We start from the raw sequence: 20,171 nt of genomic DNA on the forward strand, positions 1-20,171 counted from the left end.
GCAGCGGATCAGAGTCAGCTTGGCCCCGTCGGCTCGCCATTGTTTTCTCGCTCCTTGATCTCCTCGGGCACGAGGCCTGCGTTCTCGCACGCACGTTTGTAAATCTGAGCCTCTTCCCACGCTCGCTGGCACTCGGCCTTGAACTTGTCGCAGCTGGCGCTGAGCTCCGTGATGGCTTGCTCCGTCAACAGCTTCTCGAGCGTCCACTTTTCAATGTTCTGCTGCTCGTTCTCCTTCAACTGCGTGATGAACTGCACTGCGCGCTGCAGGATCGAGCCCTTGTTCTTCTCGCAGCCAGGCACAATCTTTGCAAGCTCGTTGATGCCTTCGTTGATGGTTTCGCGCCGGCGGCGTTCGACTTGACATCGTTAGCGATACAGAAGCAATGCCGTCTGCGTCCTTCTCACCTTCTTTGTGATTATCTCGCCTGACTTTGTGCCACTCATCAGACCCAACCTGCGGCTTATGTGACGCACTCTGGGGCGGCGAGTCGCTGTTGGCAGGCTGGCCAGGACGGCCTGTCTGTGTCGCAGCCTTCAGGGCTTCGAGGCTAAAGTCCTGCATGCTCGACTGCTGCTGATGGTCGCCCATGTTGAACGAGTTGTCGCCGCCTGTGCCTTGTGTCTGGAACTGCAGCTCTGTCGCCTGTGGCACCGTCATCTGGTGATATGCCAGAGCAGCTGCAGCCGTGTCGCCCACGCTCGATGAGTTGCCCCCGTTCTGGTTGCCCATGTCGAAGTGGTGCAGGTCGTCGTTGGCACCGGCGTTGTGTGCGGCGAGGTGGAAAGCCGTGTCCTGGTCGGTCAAGTCGGTGCTGCCCATGTTGGGAGCAGCTCGGCCCATGCCCTGGTCGCGTGTGTCGCGCTTACGTTTGTTCGAGTGGAGGTCCTGGCCCAGCTTGGCGTCAGTGTGGTAGCCGGCGATGTCTGCCATGTTCGCAGTGGTGTGCGTAGAGGGGTGGGGGAGGAGGAAGCCGTCAGGCAGCCAGGTTGAGCTCAGGCAGTCAGTTAGAGCTCAGACAGTCAGTCAGAGCTCAGGCAGTCAGTCAGAGATCAGGCAGTCAGTTAGAGCTCAGGCAGTCGGGTAGAGCTCAGGCAGTCGGGCAGAGCTCGCAGGCGTCTCGAGGATCGAGCTGCGTAGGCTGTCGGCTGGGATGGAGGGGCACACGGATGCGACTGACAGCGGAAGGGCTGTGGTGCACGTAGAACTGCGGGGCAGCTGCACCTTCGAACCGTCGGCGTTCTAGCAATCGCAGGCTACAGAATCGCACCGTGAGGCCTGGGGAACGACAAATGTTAGCACGGGCGCGGGCAGGGGGGGGGAGAATGTCAAGCATCAACGCAACACAGCGTCCAGCAAAGCAGACGAGGCGGCGCGCTGATTGCCTGTCGCCGTGGCACGACCGAGCTGTCACTCTCGAAAAGGGGCCCGTTGCATCGTGCGAATGTGCGGACGTCGCGCAGTGCACAAGGCCGTCGTGCTTCGCTTCGACGTCGTGGATGCGCGCGCCGAGCAGCACCGGGACGCGGCGCAACAACAACACGCCAGCGAGCTGCGGGAGACAGCCACGACGCCCGCCGTCCTGTCGCGAGCATCGCAGGCGGATCGCATGTCCCCTCGCGTACTCGCGCGCTTGTGTTGCTGCGCAGCGCGATGCGACGTCCAGGCCAAGAGGCGCGACCGACGTGCAAGATATGTGGGACGGGGACTTACCTGAGCAATGTTGAAGTTCGTGCCCGCCGCGGATACACGTGAGGGCTTGGATGGTCAGTATGGATCAGCTGTCTTGGGCTCCAACATGAACCTGCAAACTTGAGGAACGGGGAAAGCGATCGGTTTTGCAAGATCGCAGGCGTAGAGGAGGGTGCCTTACTGTGATAGTCGCGTCCAGGCCGCTGAGAATACGCTTGTATGGCGAAAGAGGGTGCGTCGAGGGTGGAGGTCACATGAGAGGGTCACGGGCGCTGGGAGCTCTTATGGCTTCACCAAAATGCCGAGAGGAAACGCGCTAAGAGCCGACGAATCAAACGCTCGCCAACCGCCATGCCAGGCTTCTCCACCTCCCAGCCGCTGCCGCTCGAGCAACCTCCGCTCATCAAGCCGGGCACTTGCACCGACGTCTGGCAAGCACTCTTGATAAAAGGTGACTCGTTCTCTGCTCAGTGTGCTGTAGAAATGCCGCTTCCCGCCCGGCAGTGAGGCGTCGTCCCCGCGAACCGCTGCCAGAACCCCCCGTGATGCCGCAGCTGCTCCACCACACGAACTGCACGATGCGCACCATCATGTCTTATCTCAAACAGAGCGCCTCACCGTCTGCTCCCCACACTGCATTAATCTGCCGTTTGTATTGCACAGATGACACCCTTGCACACTGCCGCGCTCATCAGGCAATCACCAGACAAGACACATGATGCTGGCATGTGACACACACCTCCCCCACATTCTCTTCCGACTTGCAGTCGCCTGGTCTCTGTGTAACGTGATCGATCTGTGGCTTCTTGGCATAGGGCTGAGACGTCAGGACTGCTAGCCTGTGATTTCTCAACTTGATGCTACTCATACTGTACATGATTCCAACACGTCCGTATCACTACTCCTCAAGGCCTCACAATAGCCGGGAAGAAGAAGATGGTCAAGGTGACCAGCAGTGGAAGCGTATTGGCCATCTGCCTCGCCATGATGCGGTAGAAGCGACCCCTTGGGAACGGCCCGCAGACAGGCCCTCGATAGTCATGATGCCCCATGGCCTTCTGCTGGTCTGAAACCGCCTCCAGGCCCTCGGGTATACCCACCGCAAACAGTCCAAGAGAAGCAGCCAGCAGCGACAGCCAGAGAGTTGCGTATAATCGAGCCGGAAGCATGTACCGGTTCGTGCGGATGCCGTCTCGTGTGCTTGTCCACGTGCGATGGATCAGTGTGTGGATCGGGACGCCGCCGATGCAGCCGTAGTACCAGGGCTTCATTTTGGGCTGCGGAAGCCCCAGCTGCAGAGACAGTCAGTATAGAAACGGAGTCCGAGACAGCAGAGACAGGCACCTCAAGATCAGGGAATACTGGCTGCGTCATCCTCCACTCCTCAATCATTGCCGCAGTGGCTGCGACAGCCTCGTCGTAGGGTAGGTCTGCAACTGGAGACCCAACTGGAGGTGGCGGCGGTACGCTCGGTGCGCGACCGAATCCTCGCCTGATCTTATCCCAGATGGCGGGCATGTTGACCTGCTGTCGCGCAGGTTTGTCCAAGCGTTGGAATAGGTTGTGGACGCCGGCGTCAATGATGCAGCACGCGGCGGTGACGCATCGAGTGTGTGATGGAGACGGCACGCGAATGTCCGATTGGAAAGATTGGTATCAAGATGCAGGAATCGTGGTGTGAGGCCTGGACGAGGAGGCAGTGACGTCGTCCTTTGGAGTGGAAGTAGCGGTCGTGGTGCTGATAACGACCCGTCCTGACGGTACACGCACCACCTCAAGAAAGGGGCCGCTCTCATCCGCGCATCGTCACAATTCGCAATGATGATACTGCATGAAGTGGGAATCAAATTCAGAGGCTGAGCTCACTCGTCTCGGAACATCCATCTCCCGCCCGTCTTGTGTGCCTCAAGCCAGCGATCCTGTACGGCCTTCACCTCCAATTCCTTCGCTCGACCTCTATCGATCTCTCGTTCTTGTGTGGAGGGGAAGTCCACACGCCAGAAGCCAGGCGGTGTCCGGCGTCGCTCGTAGGCCTCTCGATGTTTGCCACTGTCCTTTGCCATCTTCTTTGTACGTGCTTGCAGAACTAACTCAGCGCGCTCGTCTGAGGACATCTGCGTCGATATGATCGTGTTGTAGGCGTCGCCAAGGTACTCCTCAAGCAGAGCCTCTTCGTCCGCTGTAGGAAGAGGGCCCAAGGCCTCGGCTAGTCGGCGAAAGTGGGAGCCACAGCATTGTTCATTAGTGCAGCCTGGGAGACACAAACGATCTCCCCTCTTTCGGACCGTTTCCGAAAAGGCATAAGTGTAGCCGTTGTTGTACGCTGGATTTGGCTTGAAGTCGTGAGCCTTGAGCTCCTGGACCGGCTTGTCGCGAAGACGAGACTGCCCGACAGGCGGGGATGGATTGCTTCTTCGTGGAGCAGGCCGCTTGTCAGGAGCGCGCATGCTCCAGACTGGTCGATCATCAGGTATGATCTCGCTTCGCTGGTCCGAACGAGCGTTGACTGCAGACCTCCGGGACCCACCAGGACCTGACGGCGTTGGGACAGCTCGAAGTGCACTCTTTGGAGGCGACTGCGTCTGCTCTGGCTTTACGAGCGGCGATGAAGTAGTTGTTGTACGCTGCAGACGATTCGTAGGTGTTTGGGGGTCCTTCATAGCCCGCATCCTCTGAAGACGCGCTCGAGCGGCACTTGGAGGTAGTCTCAGCTCGTTCTCATCTACGGGCGGCGGCGCTTCACCAGACTCTGCGAGTATACCATGCTCGAGACGCCTATTTGCAGCTTGCTTCGTGCGCTTGTTTGAGTTGCGTTCCGTGGTTTGTGCGACAGTATTTGGGTCGAGTGGCTGGAGTATGTGCTGATCCGCCACGTGTGGTCCTGTAGGCTCGCTGAGCGCCCGCAATTCGTCAGCAGCCATCTGAAGCTTGGCTCGAACATTGGACATCTGGTCTCTTTCCATATGCTCTTTCTGCAGCTCCTCGTGCCTCGCAGCTTGTGAGAATGGCGCACTTCCAGATCGTTGATGCAAGATTGTACCGGTCGTGTTGGAGTGAAAAGAAGGCTTTCTCTGCAAAGCCCTGACTGCTTCGGCGCCATGGGGTGTTGCATCATCCAAGTCAATCGTTTCCGTACGTGTGAGGATATGAGTGCCAGGTGGGGGACTGCTTACTGGCTCGTCCTTGATACGATGGGGCTTGGCTGGAGTTCCGTCCGAAGATCGACCAGTGTAGACTTCCAACCTTGATTGCTGGCCTCGCTTGCGTTTGAGTGACCGCTCTGAAACGACTTGCGGCCAGTCGTCTTCGTCGTTGACAATTTGGGTTCGTCGATTCGCTTGATCAGCGACTTCATCGACTGTAGTCTGGCTAGAGCTTGGTACTGCGTCGGCCTCAACATGGGATCGGCAAGTTCTGTTGAGCCTAGTGTTCAGCGAAGGTAAGTCGTGTGTTGCGCCTTCATGTCCGTGAAAGCTCGCAGCTGGAGGAACTCTCGGCGTGACTGATGCACTGGTCGACAGGTCTTCGCCTTCATGCGGCAATTCCGCAGCCTCAGCTTCTGCATCCGCAAGTATAATACCGGGGGCAGGGGATGATCGTCCTCGAGCGGCATATTGTAGAGGCGTTTGCGTAGTACTGGCAGATCCTGGGCTCGAGGGCATGTGGGGTGACGCCTCGTCGCTGTGAGGAACGGCCAATAATCTCGATGGAGTTTCGTCGGCTGTCGCAGCAGCCTTTCGTCGCTGCTTTGGCTTCACCCGGTCTGCGTACTGCTGCCATGCACGTACACTTTCTTTCATGTCCCTGTTCTTCTGCATGACAGCGTTGTTCTTTCTTTCGAGGTACTTGATCTTCTGAGAAAGATCTTGATACTTTTTGCTCAACTCCTCGTACTTCTCGGCGAGACCGCGGTGTTGCTCCTCTGGCACGTCCGTAGCAGTGTCCTTGAGAGCTGTTGACGGTGCTACACTCTCAGCCCTTTGCCGCAGTTCATTCTCCAATCTTTTGTTCTCCTCCATGATTTTTGCATTTCTGACAATCTGCTCGTTGATATGATTGAACAAAAGATGCTGGTTTTCGTCTCCTATGGACGCTGATTAGTCGAGGAATTTGTTAATATCACTCATACTTACTCCTTTCCAGCTCATTCTGGTGTCCTTCCTCTCCTGACGCGTCGTTAGCCACTTTATACGCGTATAGTGCATGCAAATTCGTACTCTTCTTCCACTCTTTCTCGCAATCGGGCGCGATGACCTCATCGTAAACACGAGACCACAGGCCTCTGTTCTTCTCAACCCAAACCGTGAAGTCCGCCATAGTCAACGAATCATAGTCAGACGAAAAAGGTCGCTTAGGTGAAAGATGCCTTCCAAAGTATTCGGTGCTAAGGATGTCTGGTGCCAGGCGGCAACGTCGAAAAACGCGCTAATTCAACGCGCAGTCACGCGGCGACAAACCTATCGATAACGCACCCCACATCTTCCCGAGGCACGCTGCACCTTTGCCACAACACATCATCTTGTTATGAAGAGGTTCCGAGAGGAAGCAGATGGAGCCGATCATCCAGCGAAGGTGCGGCGCGTGATCAAGGCCGACAGGCTATCAAAGTTGAGCGACGAGTTGCTGGTGCGCGTTTTGTCGTTCCTGCCAGTATCGTCCCTCTTGACTTCCCAGAGGTACATAAACCGAAGTAACGTTAGAGCATCCATGTTGACAGGGCAGGATCTCGAAGAAGTACAGCCGCCTTGCAGTCGACTCTGAGCTTTGGAAAGCCGCCTACTATCGAACGTTCGTCCTCCCCCGCGCATCCCGCATCCCCGGCATCAAGAGCCCCGGCGCACACGACCGCTTGCACTACTCTTCAAGATTGTCGAGATGGCTGGACGACGGCGCGTTAGTCAAGAGTGGCGCGAATACCAAGTGGAAGCAGCAATATCGCTTGCGCCACAACTGGTCGCAGGGGAAATGCGCCGTCAGTGAGATTGTAGTCTCTGAACGGCCCCCAGAACCGCCCTTACTGGTCATGCTGTCGAATAGCACAATCTTCGCGGCAGACTCAATAGGCGGACTGAGAGCGTGGGGCGTGAAAGATGGGCGCGAATTGCTTGCATCAACACCGTTCAGTGCGACTGCGACAGACATCCTGCAACCGCCCGTGGCCATGGCTATCGATTCGAATGAAGCAAACGAGGGGTGCGAAAGAGTCGTTCTAGGCTTCGAAGATGGGTCATTCTCTATATATGAACTACGGCGGAGCTCAAAACAGTTTGACATTCTGTTCACCCACCCACCTTCATCGAACGGAATGCTGTCGGCCCTGGCCATGTCTTCGCCGTATCTTCTCACTATGACAGAAGATCACCTTCTATCGCTGTACACGTTCGAAGAAGAGCAGAGACAGTCCGCACATCTGAACCCTCCGAGGCTTCTATACTCGTTGCGGTCTCACACAGCCTGGCCTCCCGTATCTCTGTCCTTGCGCACAACAGCGACAAGCATGACAGCCGCAATCGCATATTCACTACCTACATATCTATCCGGCTGGACAGTCGGCGTCCAGGAGCTGAATCTCTCGCACAAGGGCGAGCTGCTTGGGTCACGACTAGCGACAGCAGCTGATGAGCACTCCTTCACGCTCTCAAACTACCTACCACTGTCTTCACCATCGACTCGCTCATCCTCTCCACCGTCCGGCACACCCCGCGAGCCTCCAGCCGTGGCTGCTCCGAGCAACTCCAAACCAACCTCCATGTCCTATTCGCATCCATACCTACTGGTAGCCCACCCAGACAACACCCTGTCTCTCTATCTCGTCAAGTCTACTGCATCCACCCTATCCATCGGTCCGGGTAACCGCCTTTGGGGCCATACATCTTCAATTTCAGGCGCACACGTTGGCATGCGCGGTAAGGCCGTGTCTGTCAGCAGACTTGGTGATGAATTACGAGTCTGGGATCTAGAAGGCGGGACGGCCTCACTTGCAAATCGGCGGCGATTCAGAAACGGCGAATTGAGCGTCAGGGTACAGCCATCGAAGATTATGGATGATGCTCAGGACGCTCAAGATGCCGAGAGTGAACGAAACATTGGACTGAAGTCTGCGCTTGAACAGAGCTTCGACGACTCGAGTGTAAACCGAGGCTGGGTCGGCTTCGACGAGCAGAACGTCATCGTGCTAAAGCAGAGGAGTGAAGGGAGCCAGGCCCTAGTCGTATATGACTTCACATAGACGCATCTCACATAGTAATGAAGAACAATAATGTTCGTGTTCATGGGCTGCTTGCATTGCCACGCTGCAGGATGCTCGAGCAAGGCGCATAGGCCGCCGGTTCAGACGCCGATGTGCCCAGAGTCGTGTTGACATAACCCACCATAATTTGACGTCCTCTCGCGACAATACCAGAACAGACTCGACCAAATCCTTGGGGGCTCAAGCTAACTTCCACTCTCACAACTTCATGTCCAGTAACCATCTTCCTGGTCCATCCATGCTACAGTCGGTTGCTGAAGATGGACTCGCGAAGAATTTCGCACCAATCACACCTCAAGACTTCCGGCTGACTTCCGCGTTGGCCACTGCATTGAGAAATGCGGGCCGTCCTTCCTGGTTCAGGGACTCGATACCCCGAACTTTGCGACGCCACGACCCGCGTGAGCTGCGGTTTTGCGGGGATGAGCCGCCGGACGTACATCATGTCGGCGTCTGCTTCTCGGCCGTCGAGCGATTCCGTCTGTCTTACTCTCCTCTTGCTTTTTCTCGATCTTCGTGCAGTCTGCTGAGTGTTATCGACTTCGAGCGTTTCCGGTCCCTCTCCACATTCGAAATCGTACATTGGAAGCACACAACATGGCGAAGGTGTTTGACTATGCGGAAGGTTGGTGACCGCTTTTTCGGAAGCAATTGTAATGAGACTGACAGCGTGGCAGTCTCGAAACATAACACTGCAGAGAGCTGCTGGGTGGTCCTCTACGGAGACGTCTACGATGTAACACGCTTCATCCCCGAACATCCGGGCGGCAGCAAGGTCATCCTGCAGCTTGCCGGCAGCGACGCAACAGAAGAGTACGACCCAATTCACCCACCAGGCTTACTCGAAGAGAACCTCAAGCCCGAAGACAAGCTCGGTAAGATCAACCCCGACTCGCTGCCGAAGGAAGAGAAGACACCCGTGGAGACAGGTGAAGTCGAGGATGACGGGCCGGTGGACCTGGAGAGCATCCTCAACATCGATGAGATTGAGGAGGTTGCGACGAAGAAAATCCCTTACAAGGGCTGGGCATACTACTACTCCGCCTCAGATGACCTCACATCGAAAACCTTCAACGGTGCTGTGTATCGCCAGATCCTCCTCCGACCCCGTGTCTTCGTCGACTGCACATCCTGCGACACATCGACATCCTTCCTCGGCCACAAGGTCAAGCTTCCTATCTACGTCTCTCCCGCAGCAATGGCACGTCTTGCCCACCAAGACGGCGAATGGGGCATCGCGCAAGCCTGCGAGAAATTCGGCGCCATGCAGGTAATCTCGCAAAACGCCTCCATGACCCCAGAGCAAATCATCGCCGACGCAAAGTCCGGACAAGTCTTCGGCTGGCAACTCTACGTGCAGAACGAGCGCGCAAAGAGCGAGGCAATCCTCGCCCGCATGAACAACCTCGACCCCATCAAGTTCATCTGCCTGACGCTCGATGCTCCCGTGCCGGGCAAGCGCGAGCACGACGAGCGTAGCAAGAACGTCGGCTCCAACCTGTCTGTCCGCGCAGCCGTGCAGGAAGACCAGAGCGTCAGCAAGACCTCGACGGAGGCGAAGACGCCAAAACTCGCAGGTGTGGGGCAGAGTCTGTTCTGGGGTACCGCAGCAGACCTGACATGGCGCTCCACCCTGCCGTGGCTTGCGAAACACACAAACAAGCCCATCGTGCTCAAGGGTATCCAGACACATGAGGATGCGTACTTGGCGTCGTGTTACGCGCCGCAGGTCAAGGCGATTATTCTGTCGAATCATGGTGGCAGAGCGCTGGATACCGCGCCGCCTGCGGTGCATACGCTGCTGGAGATCAGGAAGTATTGCCCCGAGGTCTTTGATCGTATCGAGGTTTGGGTCGACGGGGGTATCAAGCGCGGCACAGATGTTGTCAAGGCGCTGTGCTTGGGCGCGAGAGGTGTTGGCGTTGGGCGTGCGGCGCTGTTTGGGTTGGGCGCTGGTGGCCAGGAGGGCGTTGAGCGCGTGCTTGAGAGTAAGTCGAACATTCCGACTGCGAAGGAACATCGCTGACATTGAGTAGTCCTCAAAGCGGAGACGGAGACATGCATGCGCCTGCTCGGCGTCGAGAGCGTCGATCAGCTTGGGCCTCACCTTATCAACACAAGAGCCGTCGAGCGCGACATCTACGACGGGCCATCATTCGCACGAGGCGCCGTTGAGAGCACAGCACGGAATCCCGTACCCATCAAAGCGAAGCTGTAATTAGTTGTTTCGATATCTCAAAGCGTACATGACAAAATAATAGATCACCACAGATTAGGTGACGGTAGGTGTAACTTGGGATGAAGACAACTTGCGCAAACACATGAACTTAACTAGACCACTTCTTCTACTTTCAAACATTCTCTACCGTCTTCGACTTCTCCGAGGTAATTAATTAGTCTCATGTATATACTCCATGGTACATACTTAGACTCATAACACTGCCAACCTCCATGATCATCACCACCAGCTTCGACAATCTGGTCTTCACCACCACCATCATACACCCCAGCATGAACGAGCTCAACATCTACGAAGCACTCTGCGCTCCCCTCTTCGCCTATATTGCACCCACCGCATCGCCGTCACGAAGTCCTCCGGCGAGCTCGTCCACATTTCTTTCCGCGACCTCATATCAAAGGTCGTGTACAACATCACCCCGTCCGACTCGCAAGTCCAAGGCGCACTCCTCTCCGGCCCTCTAAAGAACGTCAAGAACCTCGCCATCATGACAAAGCACTGGAATCTCTCCTCCGCGACGGCCATCTTCCCGCCGCAGGGCGGCTCCAACAACATAGACATTGCGCCGCGTTCGCGCAGTGCTGCGCACGTATTGCCTACCATCTCCGACACGTTCGATACGCCGCTGCTACATCCTGCAGGCTGGACTCCGCGGTTCACCTACGGTACTCTTGTGATTCATTTTATGTGGAAAGATTTCGAGTCGATTATGTAATATAGTGAAAGACGTAAGATTGTATGTGTAGTTGAGCGACATATATGTCAGTCACCAGTGTGCTACTTGCGAGTCGCCACGTCGGTGTGAGGTAGGTCCCGGCGAAGCACAGAAGCAATGAATGTATGTGAATGAATTTGATCAAAAGCAGTTGACAAAGGGGTACGGGGAAATCTCAGAGAGGAATTACACAAGCACGTTCGATGAAGCTGTGGCTGAACTACAACGACGAAACAAAGCACGAACGAAAAGTCTTTTACTAGGTAGGAGATAGTCAGTGTTCTACGACTATTAAAAGCTTGGCGGCCAACTTTGCTGATGAATGCAACTCACCATTGCTCCTGTTAAAAATCATTTTGGACCATCGCTCATTGTAGTAGGTGCACGGATGCTAACCTACAACGGGACGTAGGGATATGCTCGATCGTGTAAAGTTCCCGCCCTTGGATTCAGAATTCCCAACCATCATTAAGGAGCAGTTGTATTGAGCTTTGGAGACCATTTCATGTTAATAGACATGAGAAGTCGGGGCAACGTTTTTAGAAGGAGGGGCAGCGTTTTAAGGAGGGGTTGAAGAAGGAAGGAGGAATCCAGCCCCACGTGCAGTCGCGTCTGACTAGCGCGGAGCGGCGCGTCATCGTGGGCATTGTATCTCGAGACCACCGCAACAACAATGGCCGACGTCTGGAGCGGAGACATCCTGCTCTCAGATGGCGAGTCTATCAGAGGTAATGACGCGTTTTTGAACGCTTGTACAATGCCAACAACAGGCAGATATCGGCTTTTCCACCCCGCATGATACCTCTGCCCCAGCGATATCCGCGACGACTATACGCTTCCTCTCGACTGTCGACACCGCGAAGATACCCTTATACCTCGCCGTAGGGCCCAGCTATGACGTCTGGACGACTAGCGAAGCTTCAGAGGCATGGTTTGAGTCAACGTTGCTCAGTCTGCCCACAACAGCTGCTTCAAACAATGGCGTCCAAAATTGGTGGACGCTGGCGAGAGCGCAGTCACCGATTGGCGTCCTAGTCCAAGTGGAGAGCCAAGGAATTGAGATATCGAAGCCCAAGGTAACGGAGATCCTCATCTATGGAACGATTGCTGCTGTACCAGGCGAAGGTCTGCCAACACCACCCTCTTCATAAGACGCCCCTAACGCTCAGCTAGGGCTCTTGCCTGAGCTACGCGTACATGCACTCCCACTATCGTCCGGTCTCTTGCATGGCAAAATATACTCCTCGGGCCTCCCGCCTTCGCCAGTGCTGAGCACCGCCGACGAGACTGCTGAGATCGAAGCTCAGTACCTGGCCCCATTGTACGAATATCAACCCGCTCCAAAGTCACCTAAGCGCAAACGAGATCTGTTTGAAGAGGCAACATTGGCGAGGAGGAAGGCCAAAGGCAAAGGTGGAGTAGGTGTGGCAGCAGCAGCAGCTCGAGCAACTGAGTCGCAACGTCCGTACGCCCACCGCAAGTCCATCTCAATCGAACTGAAGGCATCTCCCTTCCCAGAGTCTCGGCCTTCGTCTGCCCATGGCGCTCTGCCTCGTCTGACGTCTCGTCAGCTATCTCGATCTCATAGCATTAATTCTGATATTAGACCGCTCAGTCGGAGGGATACAACAGACGGGCCTGAGAGACGCTCGCACCTGTCACGGGTAGATACGATCTCTTTACAGCCTGAAGAACCAACCACAGAATCGAGGAACAAGGAAGCGCTCACAAAGGTCGTGATGGCGGCGATGCGCATGCACGGATTACAACAAAGAAAGAGGGTGAAGTCTCGTCGCGCCTCGACGGCTCCTGGTTTCGAGGAAAGTCAACCTGCATTCGAGGAGCTGACCGCAGAGGATGCTGCGAAAGACGAGGAGTACAAGCAAATCTACCACCAAACGTACAAAGGTGCTGTGTTGGCTTTGGTTCGTACCACGTTCAGGTCCCCCTGTTCTTCGTTGACAACATTCCAGAGACAACACATGACGGAAAAACCGCTGCACGCTCAGCCAGACCGAATGCGTGACCTCGTCGAGCAATTTCTCGCCCTATTCCTCAACGATCCACTCGCACAACCATTACGGTCTGACGAACCGACCAATCCAGCAACGACACCCGGTCTCAGGCAAGCCGGCATATTCGGGTCGTCTCACCACGCCAGTCCCTTTGATTTGCCCAGTGGTATGAGGCGGCCACCCATGGTGAGAGCTCAGACAGACGGTCAGGTCTACACTGGCTCCCCAATCAGCAAGAGAAAGTCCAACGCCCACAAGCTCGACAATGTGTGACAATTCCAAGACCAATGGTCTCCCTATGACAGCGACTGAATACAGACGCGTCTGGAGCGCTAGCAGGAGTTTTGTGACCCAGGACACGTACTTTGTGGTATGACACCAGAGCGAGTCCCGAAGGGCTGAGCGAACCACTGCGCGAGCCCTGGCGCCTGATTGTCATCGATACGATGCATCTGCGGAACCGCCGACATGATGTATCGTCTCCCGCATCATGCCCTTGTTGATCGAGATGTAAGCCCAGCCTCATCATTGCGCAGTCCGACATTCAGAGGACAAATCCTACATTGAACGACCTTACTTTTCTATGGAAGTAACGACGTTGCATCGTGACTTGAAGGATCTCACTGTTGTCCACGTCCGCGATCGACTATAAGGAGCAGCCAATCCCTGTCGAATTCCACACTCCAGCAAACATTTCGCGTGTTTGCCATCTGTTCAAGCATCGACTCCATCATCCGCTTTCTCGTCCCTCCAAGCACCGCTATGCTTCCGAAAGCATTTGCAATTGCGCTCCTTGCCGCTACTGGCATCGCGGCACCCTACCCTAACGAGACGGCCCCGTATTCCTGGACTGTGCAGAAATTCAATGGCACCTGTTCAGCCGCAGCCTGCTGGGCATGGGGCTTCAGCATCTCAGGTGCAGCTGGTCGATCTGGCCAGCCTGCTTTCGAAACAGATGGCTGCAGTATCGACAGCAGGGTCGATGGACATCAGCAATGCAGGGGCATAGAAGTCGACGTGCCTGGCGGAGTGGCTGTTCAGATTGACAGCGCAAGTATCATCGGTGGTCTGTTGACTGTGCAATATACTTTTCAGCAGTAAGTGCGCTTCCTGAAGAAACGACAGGATCTGATGTTTGAACAGGGGACCCATCAGATACACGTACTATGGCAATCACTCGGTTACGCGACGCGGCGATGGCGTTCAGCCCGATTTTCTCCAACCTACCGAATTTCTCATTGTCCCGCACGCGGCTTCTGCGATCGGCATGAGGGGAAGGGATTGATTACAATACTCTTAAAGGTCATGATCTGGAGGAGCAAGGGATACGCGTCCTATGGTGCAGGTGAACGTAAATTATCGCGTCGTTTACCATTTGTCGTTTATCTACCACATCCTTTACGTTATCTTCACTGTTTAGAATTCGATTCAATGAGTCAATAAACCTCGCCTCGTCGACCCTGTCCCCAGCCATGGTTCTTTTGTCTAAAAGACTGCCGAGGTATACCACCAAAGAATATGCCCTGCAGGCAAGGACTTCGTGCCGGTCAATTCTTGAGCTATGAACAGTGCGTGTACACTTACACCCAGCCGTGGAAGATGCGCTGATATTGTCACAGAATCTACACGTCACCACTGCTCACCCACCATAATGCAAAAACCCCTCGAAGCATTGCCGCTGTGGCTCATCTATAGAACGACCACCCTCTGCCTCCGACCTCCAAAATGCCCTGGAGCTGCCATCCCAGAACAAGACGAAGCTGACCCACGAACATGAACCCTATCTCGTGGTCATGACGGTGGTTCGCCTGGACAACGCGGTACATGCTTCTCAGGATCGGAGCGAAACGATGCCAAAGCTCATCCTCGAAAAGCGCATCGTCAGGAAAATGAAAGACGCGACAAGCGTACTGAATGCACTCTATGAGCGTTGGGTCTGTGATATCTGCACCGCTCTTGTCGACCTGGAGTCTCAGAAACCATGCTACGCATTGGATGAAGCTGGATGCGTCCCAAGGATCCGTGATATCCTGCAGTCTGTCCACGAGTATTATTCTTTCATGATACTCTTCCCCTTCCTCGATGGTCAATGTGTGCCGTTCTTCTTCGACCTGCTGTTCTGCATCGGCGTTGATATACTCACGGTCTACAGCGAGAACGTGCTCGTCGTCCTCGCCAGGGCTGTCGTCGTGACCAGGTCTCTCGCTGTGGCTACTTTCTTCTACCTCGTCGACCTCTTCGTCTTCTTCGTCGCTGCTGAGGCTAATAAAGACTACGTTCCTCGGATCGATACCGACATTCCCGTGCTCCTGTAAATCGAAGGCCTCGAAGTTGCTCGTCCATGCCGAATTCACTGTCACCATCGTCACTGATGGTTTTTTTGCGATACAGTTGGCGGCGACAGGTCGGACACTTGTTTGCGTTATTGTTATGACTGAGGAGCCATCGTTGCAGGCAAGCAGCGCTGAAGACGTGGCTGCAGCTGTTCAGAGCCGTGAAGCGCACGGGGTAGTGCATAAGGCTGTTCCTGAAGATTTCGTGGCAGATGGCGCAGGTGTCGGGCTCGATGCCCTGCATGAGGAACTGCTCTCGAGAGGGGATAACTGTCGCCGGCATTGTGGATGTGTTGTGAGTGTCTCTTATGTATAGATGCGTGATTCGAAAGAATCGGATGAATGAGGTGTTGTTGGGGTATCGTTCGAGACGTTGCGGCGTTTCTGGTAAGTTATACTTCAGGGTCGCCTTCACCGCCAACGCGAATATTAGCCACCAAGTCCAGGGGTCTCTCGAGTAAAATCTCTGCACGGCACATCTAGATGGACAAACCACTGTGCAAGATTCGTTCCATTCATGCTGAGACATATATCACACTCAAACCTCAGTCACACGGTAGTATTCGTTTAGCCATAGCTCCTGAAAAATCGCCTTCAATCATACTCGCCGAGCTCACATTGATATCTGCTGTTCTTTTCGGCTTTAATTCATTTTTGACTATCTGCATAGCTAGTCAAGGCTCCCCTCAGTCGACCCAATCGACAGTTCACTTAGGGCTCTCGGTCTGCCACCCTCCGGCCTAAGCCATTCTAGGGACCCAGATTCGCCGCAATTCTCTCTGACAAACTTCTCTTCTTGACGACCTGCCTCATTCTAGGCATTAAATTACGCATATGTCGCTACTGAGGACTAGGACAGCAATGATAATAAATTAGATGAAGTGCTCATGCGTATTTACAGATTACGATATACATGAAATGGGTAGAGCTCGCGTTCGGGAGTCTGTCCCAACAGATTCACGAGGTGTGCTGCGTATCAAAAGGCCTAGTCTGGATGTGCCAGGTCTTCGACATCGCCAGGGAAGTCTATTTACCTGAGAAATTATAGTAAAGGAACTCCCGCTCGCTGTAGTCTTCAGCTTCATCTTCCTCGACGAGGAAGAGAAGAAGATACCGCGACCGCGCTTTCTTCATGTGCCAGTCTTCGAACAGCACTGAATACTCCGGGCCGGACCCAGTCTCCATATTCAATCGTTAGAAGGATATATTGTCGCGGTATATATACCCAACAGTTCACGGAGTGAGAGATGTCTTTGCTCCGATATATTCATATCCTCTGTCATATCCTGGAGCGCATATTCTACGCTGTCGCGGATGTCATCATCATCACTGTACATGAGATCTCAGGCAAAGGACTCCATGATGAACTTTGTTAACGTGAACGAAATGTTTACGCTTGTAGAAATGTCGAAAGTTCTAAGGATGATGTTGCTGTGTCGGCGCCTTTGACCTTGCTGGTTGTCCTGGCCCACTTGTGTTGTCACAGGATGATCGCCAAAATGTCCACCATCCCCGTCATCATCTGAGTCGTTGCCCGAATAGAAGAGGTGGGTACGGCAAATTGGGCACTTATTTGCTGATTCACGCCCGCCCTGACAGCCACTGTTTGATGCAGACCGATCCAAACACGTGGTGGCAGCCATGTGTCCCTGACAGGCTAGCCAGAAGATGCTCGTCGTCGAATGGCGAGAAGTAGATGCTGCAGGTGTCGCTTTCGTGTACATGGGTGGCGATGTAATCTTCTCCTGAAGGCAGGTCACTGCTAGCCATGTGAGTGGTTGAGTTGTATGGTGTAGACTTGAGTTGGTGGATTTGCGAGAGAGGTTATGAGCCGTATTGCAGGCGAGCGCCGGTGAAAAATCGATGTGCCATCCATCAAGAGACCCTTTAACCAGCTCATTACCGCCGTTATGTCTCACACCCGAGTTCGTTTGTTGCAACGGAATAGTCCAGGTTCATTTTCCCAAGCTGTTTCATACTAGATGCGTGGCTGGCAGAAATGCTAGGTAATGACTGTGGACCATTGCGAAGACAACGTCTCAGAATATTGAGCTTACATGTCGAGAGCATAATATCGTCCGGAGCCTGTAAGGGCACGACAAGAAACTGCCCAGACATCGTACGTACCCTGCCTGGGCCTGCCGCATGAAGGAACTGACTCCGGAGAGGAGAGGACAACAAGGTGCTCCGCGTTATATAGGCAGTCCTTTCCCACGAGGCAGGTTGGTCGCTTTTCAGCCTCGTCGTTTCTTCATCTCATTGATCATCTTTCCTCGAGCGCTTCGTCGGATGTTCTGAACGTTCGCAAACGTAGTGGTACGCTTTCCAATTATACTGAGAGATGGGCTCTCGCTTACGCAACCAGCGCTCCTCCATTGAGTCTGCCGTGCCTGCGGCGAGTGACATGCGGCAGTAACGAGCACGACATCGATGGCCTGAGCATTGAAACCACACGCAGTATGGAACCACATATTAGTTCCTGGATGGAAAAGATGGAATGAACGGTCGTTGTGAGCGCCGCTGATACCGGTATCGATGGCGGTGCGACACACAATCGCCTTCCAACGGCCGAAGAGCCGCGTTCTTGCAGCGCTCCACATCGCACCTTCCCGAACGGTGCTCATCCGGCCTCCTTGGCAACCTCCTCTCTCCTCTCTCCGCGAGCAGATTCCTTCCAATCGCACATATGAGTCTTTCGCAACGCTCGCAATCCCACGCCACTATCGCGCATGCCCAGCCGTTGCCCAGAAAGCCTGTCGCAACGAAGCAGGCATTGGCGGGGCTTGTGCTCACCAGCTTCTTGATCAAGCCTGGAGAGTGGAGACTCTGGCGAATGATAAGAGTTGAGTGATAATGAGATGCTTGGCAAGCGGCGAGGTGGGTGCGACTGCAGGCGATTGCAGGTGATTGTAGCGGACCTGGATGCTGGAAACAGGTCTGCGGTTTCCTGTGTAACGGGTGGAGGTTGGCAATGCGCGGGAGCAGGGTTACGCAGGCACGTCAGGGCGTATGGTGTAATGGCGAATTATAAAGCTTACGAGCTCCTCAGTCGTCCGGAGGCACAGCCGCTGCTTTATTCTTACAGCTTCGTTGCTAGAGATACAAGATCATTGTCAATATGAAGGTCACAGTTGCGCTCGCTGTTCTCGCCGCTGCTGCGTCGGCGACCACAGAACTCAGGGAACGTCAAGATGGACACAACGACAAGCCCTGCAAGAAGAGGCCTGATGTCGCTTCGGTAAGCTATGAGTGCTTCACATCACTACTGAGTTGAGCTGACAATTTTGCAGAGGAAGCTGGAAGCCGACATCACCTCGAAGAAGCTGCTGAGGGGCGCTCAGCAACTTCAGGACTTTGCCTACAGCTACCCGGACCGTAACAGGATTATGGGCGGCAAGGCTCACAATGACACCGTCAACTGGCTGAAGAAGGAACTCGAGTCCACCTCATACTACGATGTCACCCTTCAGCCGTTCTCCAACTATGTCATGTTGAACGGCACGATCAACACCTTCACCATCGGAGGTAAGGCCATCAACGCCACCCTCTTCGAGTACTCGAACTCCACTACTGGCCTTGTTACTGCGCCTTTGGTAGTTGTGAGCAACTTGGGTTGTGAAGCATCTGATTACCCGGCCACTCTGGCCGGCAATATCGCTCTCATCTCGCGTGGTAGCTGCGACTTCGGCTTGAAGTCCGCTCTCGCCGGTGGTGCAGGCGCTGTCGGTGCTGTTGTATACAACAACGTTGCTGGTACCGTTTCTGCCACCCTCGGCCCCCCTCCTCGCGAGGAAGGTCCCTACGTTGCAACGGTCGGCATCACTCAGGCAGACGGTCAGGCCTACGTTTCCCAAATCCAGGGCGGTGCCAACGTGACCGCCTCTTTGGACGTCTTGACTGATGTCCAGATCATCACCACCAACAACGTCTTGGCGACTAGCAAGTGTGGCGACAAGAACAACCAGCTCGCTCTGGGTGCTCATACTGACTCTGTCGGCGCTGGACCTGGAATCAACGACGATGGCAGTGGCACCGTTGGTATCCTCAACGTTGCCAAGGCACTTGCTAAGTACAACGTCAACAACGCTGTCACCTTCGGCTTCTGGTCTGGAGAGGAGTCTGGTCTTCTTGGATCGACCTACTTCGTCGAGAGCCTCACTTCTGAAGAGTCCCTCAAGATCCGTGCCTACCTCAACTTCGACATGATTGCCTCGCCCAACTATGTTCACCAGATCTACGACGGTGACGGCAGCGCTTATGGCCTCACTGGACCTGATGGTAGCGGAGATATCGAGGAGTTCTTCGAGAAGTACTTCGTCCGCGTTGGCGTTCCCTCCAACGCCACTGAGTTCAACGGCCGCTCAGACTACGGTCCGTTCCTCGATGCCAATATCCCTGCCGGAGGAACCACCACTGGTGCTGACGAGGTCAAGACTGAAGAGGAGCAGAAGATTTGGGGTGGTGTTGCTGGCGAGATCCTCGACCAGAACTACCACCAGGCTGCCGACACTGTCGACAACCTCAACCAGGAGGCTTGGTTGTTGCACGTCCGCGGTATTGCTGCCGCTGTTGCTAAGTACGCCACCTCGTGGGAGGGTTTCCCAGCTCGCACACCCGTCGGTAACACCACTACTAAGAGGAGTGTGTCTGAGGTCCGCAAGACCGTGGCTGGCGTCAAGCGCTCGCTGAAGATGTACTAAAAGCCGTGCAAACGCCTTCACGATAATGTATAGATGATAATGCATGCATGCATGCAGCACATTGGCTGTGTGACCTACCTTGACCATTGCTCACCTTCTTGTCGTCAAACTGTCTCTGACAATGCAGAATCGAAGAATCGAAGCCCACTTAGAACTCAACTTGGTAAAATCCATTAGTCTTGCACGGCATCTGTCTCGGTCACAGTGCATCGTTGACTTGAACTTCC

At 54.6% G+C, this 20,171-nt stretch overlaps 9 protein-coding genes across 9 annotated transcripts; 5 read left to right on the top strand and 4 right to left on the bottom strand.

Moving 5' to 3' along the window:
* Positions 1–14: 14 nt before the first annotated feature.
* On the bottom strand, positions 15–933 carry M421DRAFT_74313 (uncharacterized protein; the record flags this gene model as incomplete). Its single annotated transcript, XM_033597027.1, has 2 exons — positions 15–358; positions 408–933. The coding sequence occupies 2 exons, from the start codon at positions 931–933 to the stop codon at positions 15–17; spliced, it is 870 nt and encodes a 289-aa protein (XP_033444046.1).
* Positions 934–2,597: 1,664 nt separating this feature from the next.
* On the bottom strand, positions 2,598–3,210 carry M421DRAFT_9404 (uncharacterized protein; the record flags this gene model as incomplete). The annotated part of the gene is made up of 2 exons (XM_033598166.1): positions 2,598–2,984; positions 3,037–3,210. The coding sequence occupies 2 exons, from the start codon at positions 3,208–3,210 to the stop codon at positions 2,598–2,600; spliced, it is 561 nt and encodes a 186-aa protein (XP_033444047.1).
* Positions 3,211–3,554: 344 nt separating this feature from the next.
* M421DRAFT_74369 (uncharacterized protein) lies at positions 3,555–6,009 on the bottom strand (the record flags this gene model as incomplete). Its single annotated transcript, XM_033597034.1, has 2 exons — positions 3,555–5,776; positions 5,910–6,009. 2 exons carry the CDS (start codon positions 6,007–6,009, stop codon positions 3,555–3,557), a joined length of 2,322 nt encoding a protein of 773 aa, XP_033444048.1.
* A 321-nt stretch (positions 6,010–6,330) lies between these two features.
* M421DRAFT_425499 (uncharacterized protein) lies at positions 6,331–7,944 on the top strand. Its single transcript, XM_033594093.1, has one exon. It carries the CDS (start codon positions 6,716–6,718, stop codon positions 7,919–7,921), a length of 1,206 nt encoding a protein of 401 aa, XP_033444049.1. The 5' UTR covers positions 6,331–6,715; the 3' UTR covers positions 7,922–7,944.
* A 374-nt stretch (positions 7,945–8,318) lies between these two features.
* Positions 8,319–10,394, top strand: M421DRAFT_425500 (uncharacterized protein). The gene is made up of 3 exons (XM_033594094.1): positions 8,319–8,567; positions 8,620–9,930; positions 9,979–10,394. The coding sequence occupies exons 1-3, from the start codon at positions 8,540–8,542 to the stop codon at positions 10,158–10,160; spliced, it is 1,521 nt and encodes a 506-aa protein (XP_033444050.1). The 5' UTR covers positions 8,319–8,539; the 3' UTR covers positions 10,161–10,394.
* Positions 10,395–11,569: 1,175 nt separating this feature from the next.
* On the top strand, positions 11,570–13,184 carry M421DRAFT_104241 (uncharacterized protein; the record flags this gene model as incomplete). Its single annotated transcript, XM_033586997.1, has 4 exons — positions 11,570–11,624; positions 11,671–12,021; positions 12,070–12,821; positions 12,870–13,184. 4 exons carry the CDS (start codon positions 11,570–11,572, stop codon positions 13,182–13,184), a joined length of 1,473 nt encoding a protein of 490 aa, XP_033444051.1.
* Positions 13,185–13,429: 245 nt separating this feature from the next.
* On the top strand, positions 13,430–14,205 carry M421DRAFT_306116 (uncharacterized protein). The gene is made up of 2 exons (XM_033589155.1): positions 13,430–14,008; positions 14,055–14,205. Exons 1-2 carry the CDS (start codon positions 13,674–13,676, stop codon positions 14,194–14,196), a joined length of 477 nt encoding a protein of 158 aa, XP_033444052.1. The 5' UTR covers positions 13,430–13,673; the 3' UTR covers positions 14,197–14,205.
* A 499-nt stretch (positions 14,206–14,704) lies between these two features.
* M421DRAFT_405145 (uncharacterized protein) lies at positions 14,705–15,353 on the bottom strand (the record flags this gene model as incomplete). Its single annotated transcript, XM_033590287.1, has 1 exon — positions 14,705–15,353. A coding segment is annotated over exon 1 (570 nt), but the record flags the coding sequence as incomplete, so codon positions are not given.
* Positions 15,354–18,362: 3,009 nt separating this feature from the next.
* On the top strand, positions 18,363–19,944 carry M421DRAFT_74548 (Zn-dependent exopeptidase; the record flags this gene model as incomplete). The annotated part of the gene is made up of 2 exons (XM_033597056.1): positions 18,363–18,482; positions 18,535–19,944. 2 exons carry the CDS (start codon positions 18,363–18,365, stop codon positions 19,942–19,944), a joined length of 1,530 nt encoding a protein of 509 aa, XP_033444054.1.
* Positions 19,945–20,171: the final 227 nt, after the last annotated feature.

The sequence above is a fragment of the Didymella exigua genome (genome assembly GCF_010094145.1).
Source record: "Didymella exigua CBS 183.55 unplaced genomic scaffold M421scaffold_46, whole genome shotgun sequence".
NCBI classification, from domain to species: domain Eukaryota; kingdom Fungi; phylum Ascomycota; class Dothideomycetes; order Pleosporales; family Didymellaceae; genus Didymella; species Didymella exigua.

Coding starts and splice junctions, on each gene's coding strand:
- M421DRAFT_425500 (XM_033594094.1), top strand. CDS start 8,540: ATGGCGAAGGTGTTTGACTATGCGGAAG. Junction 8,568..8,619: donor GGTGTTTGACTATGCGGAAG/GTTGGTGACCGC, acceptor ACAGCGTGGCAG/TCTCGAAACATAACACTGCA. Junction 9,931..9,978: donor CGTTGAGCGCGTGCTTGAGA/GTAAGTCGAACA, acceptor GACATTGAGTAG/TCCTCAAAGCGGAGACGGAG.
- M421DRAFT_306116 (XM_033589155.1), top strand. CDS start 13,674: ATGCTTCCGAAAGCATTTGCAATTGCGCTCCTTGCCGCTACTGGCATC. Junction 14,009..14,054: donor GTGCAATATACTTTTCAGCA/GTAAGTGCGCTT, acceptor ATGTTTGAACAG/GGGACCCATCAGATACACGT.
- M421DRAFT_425499 (XM_033594093.1), top strand. CDS start 6,716: ATGCTGTCGAATAGCACAATCTTCGCGGCAGACTCAATAGGCGGACTG.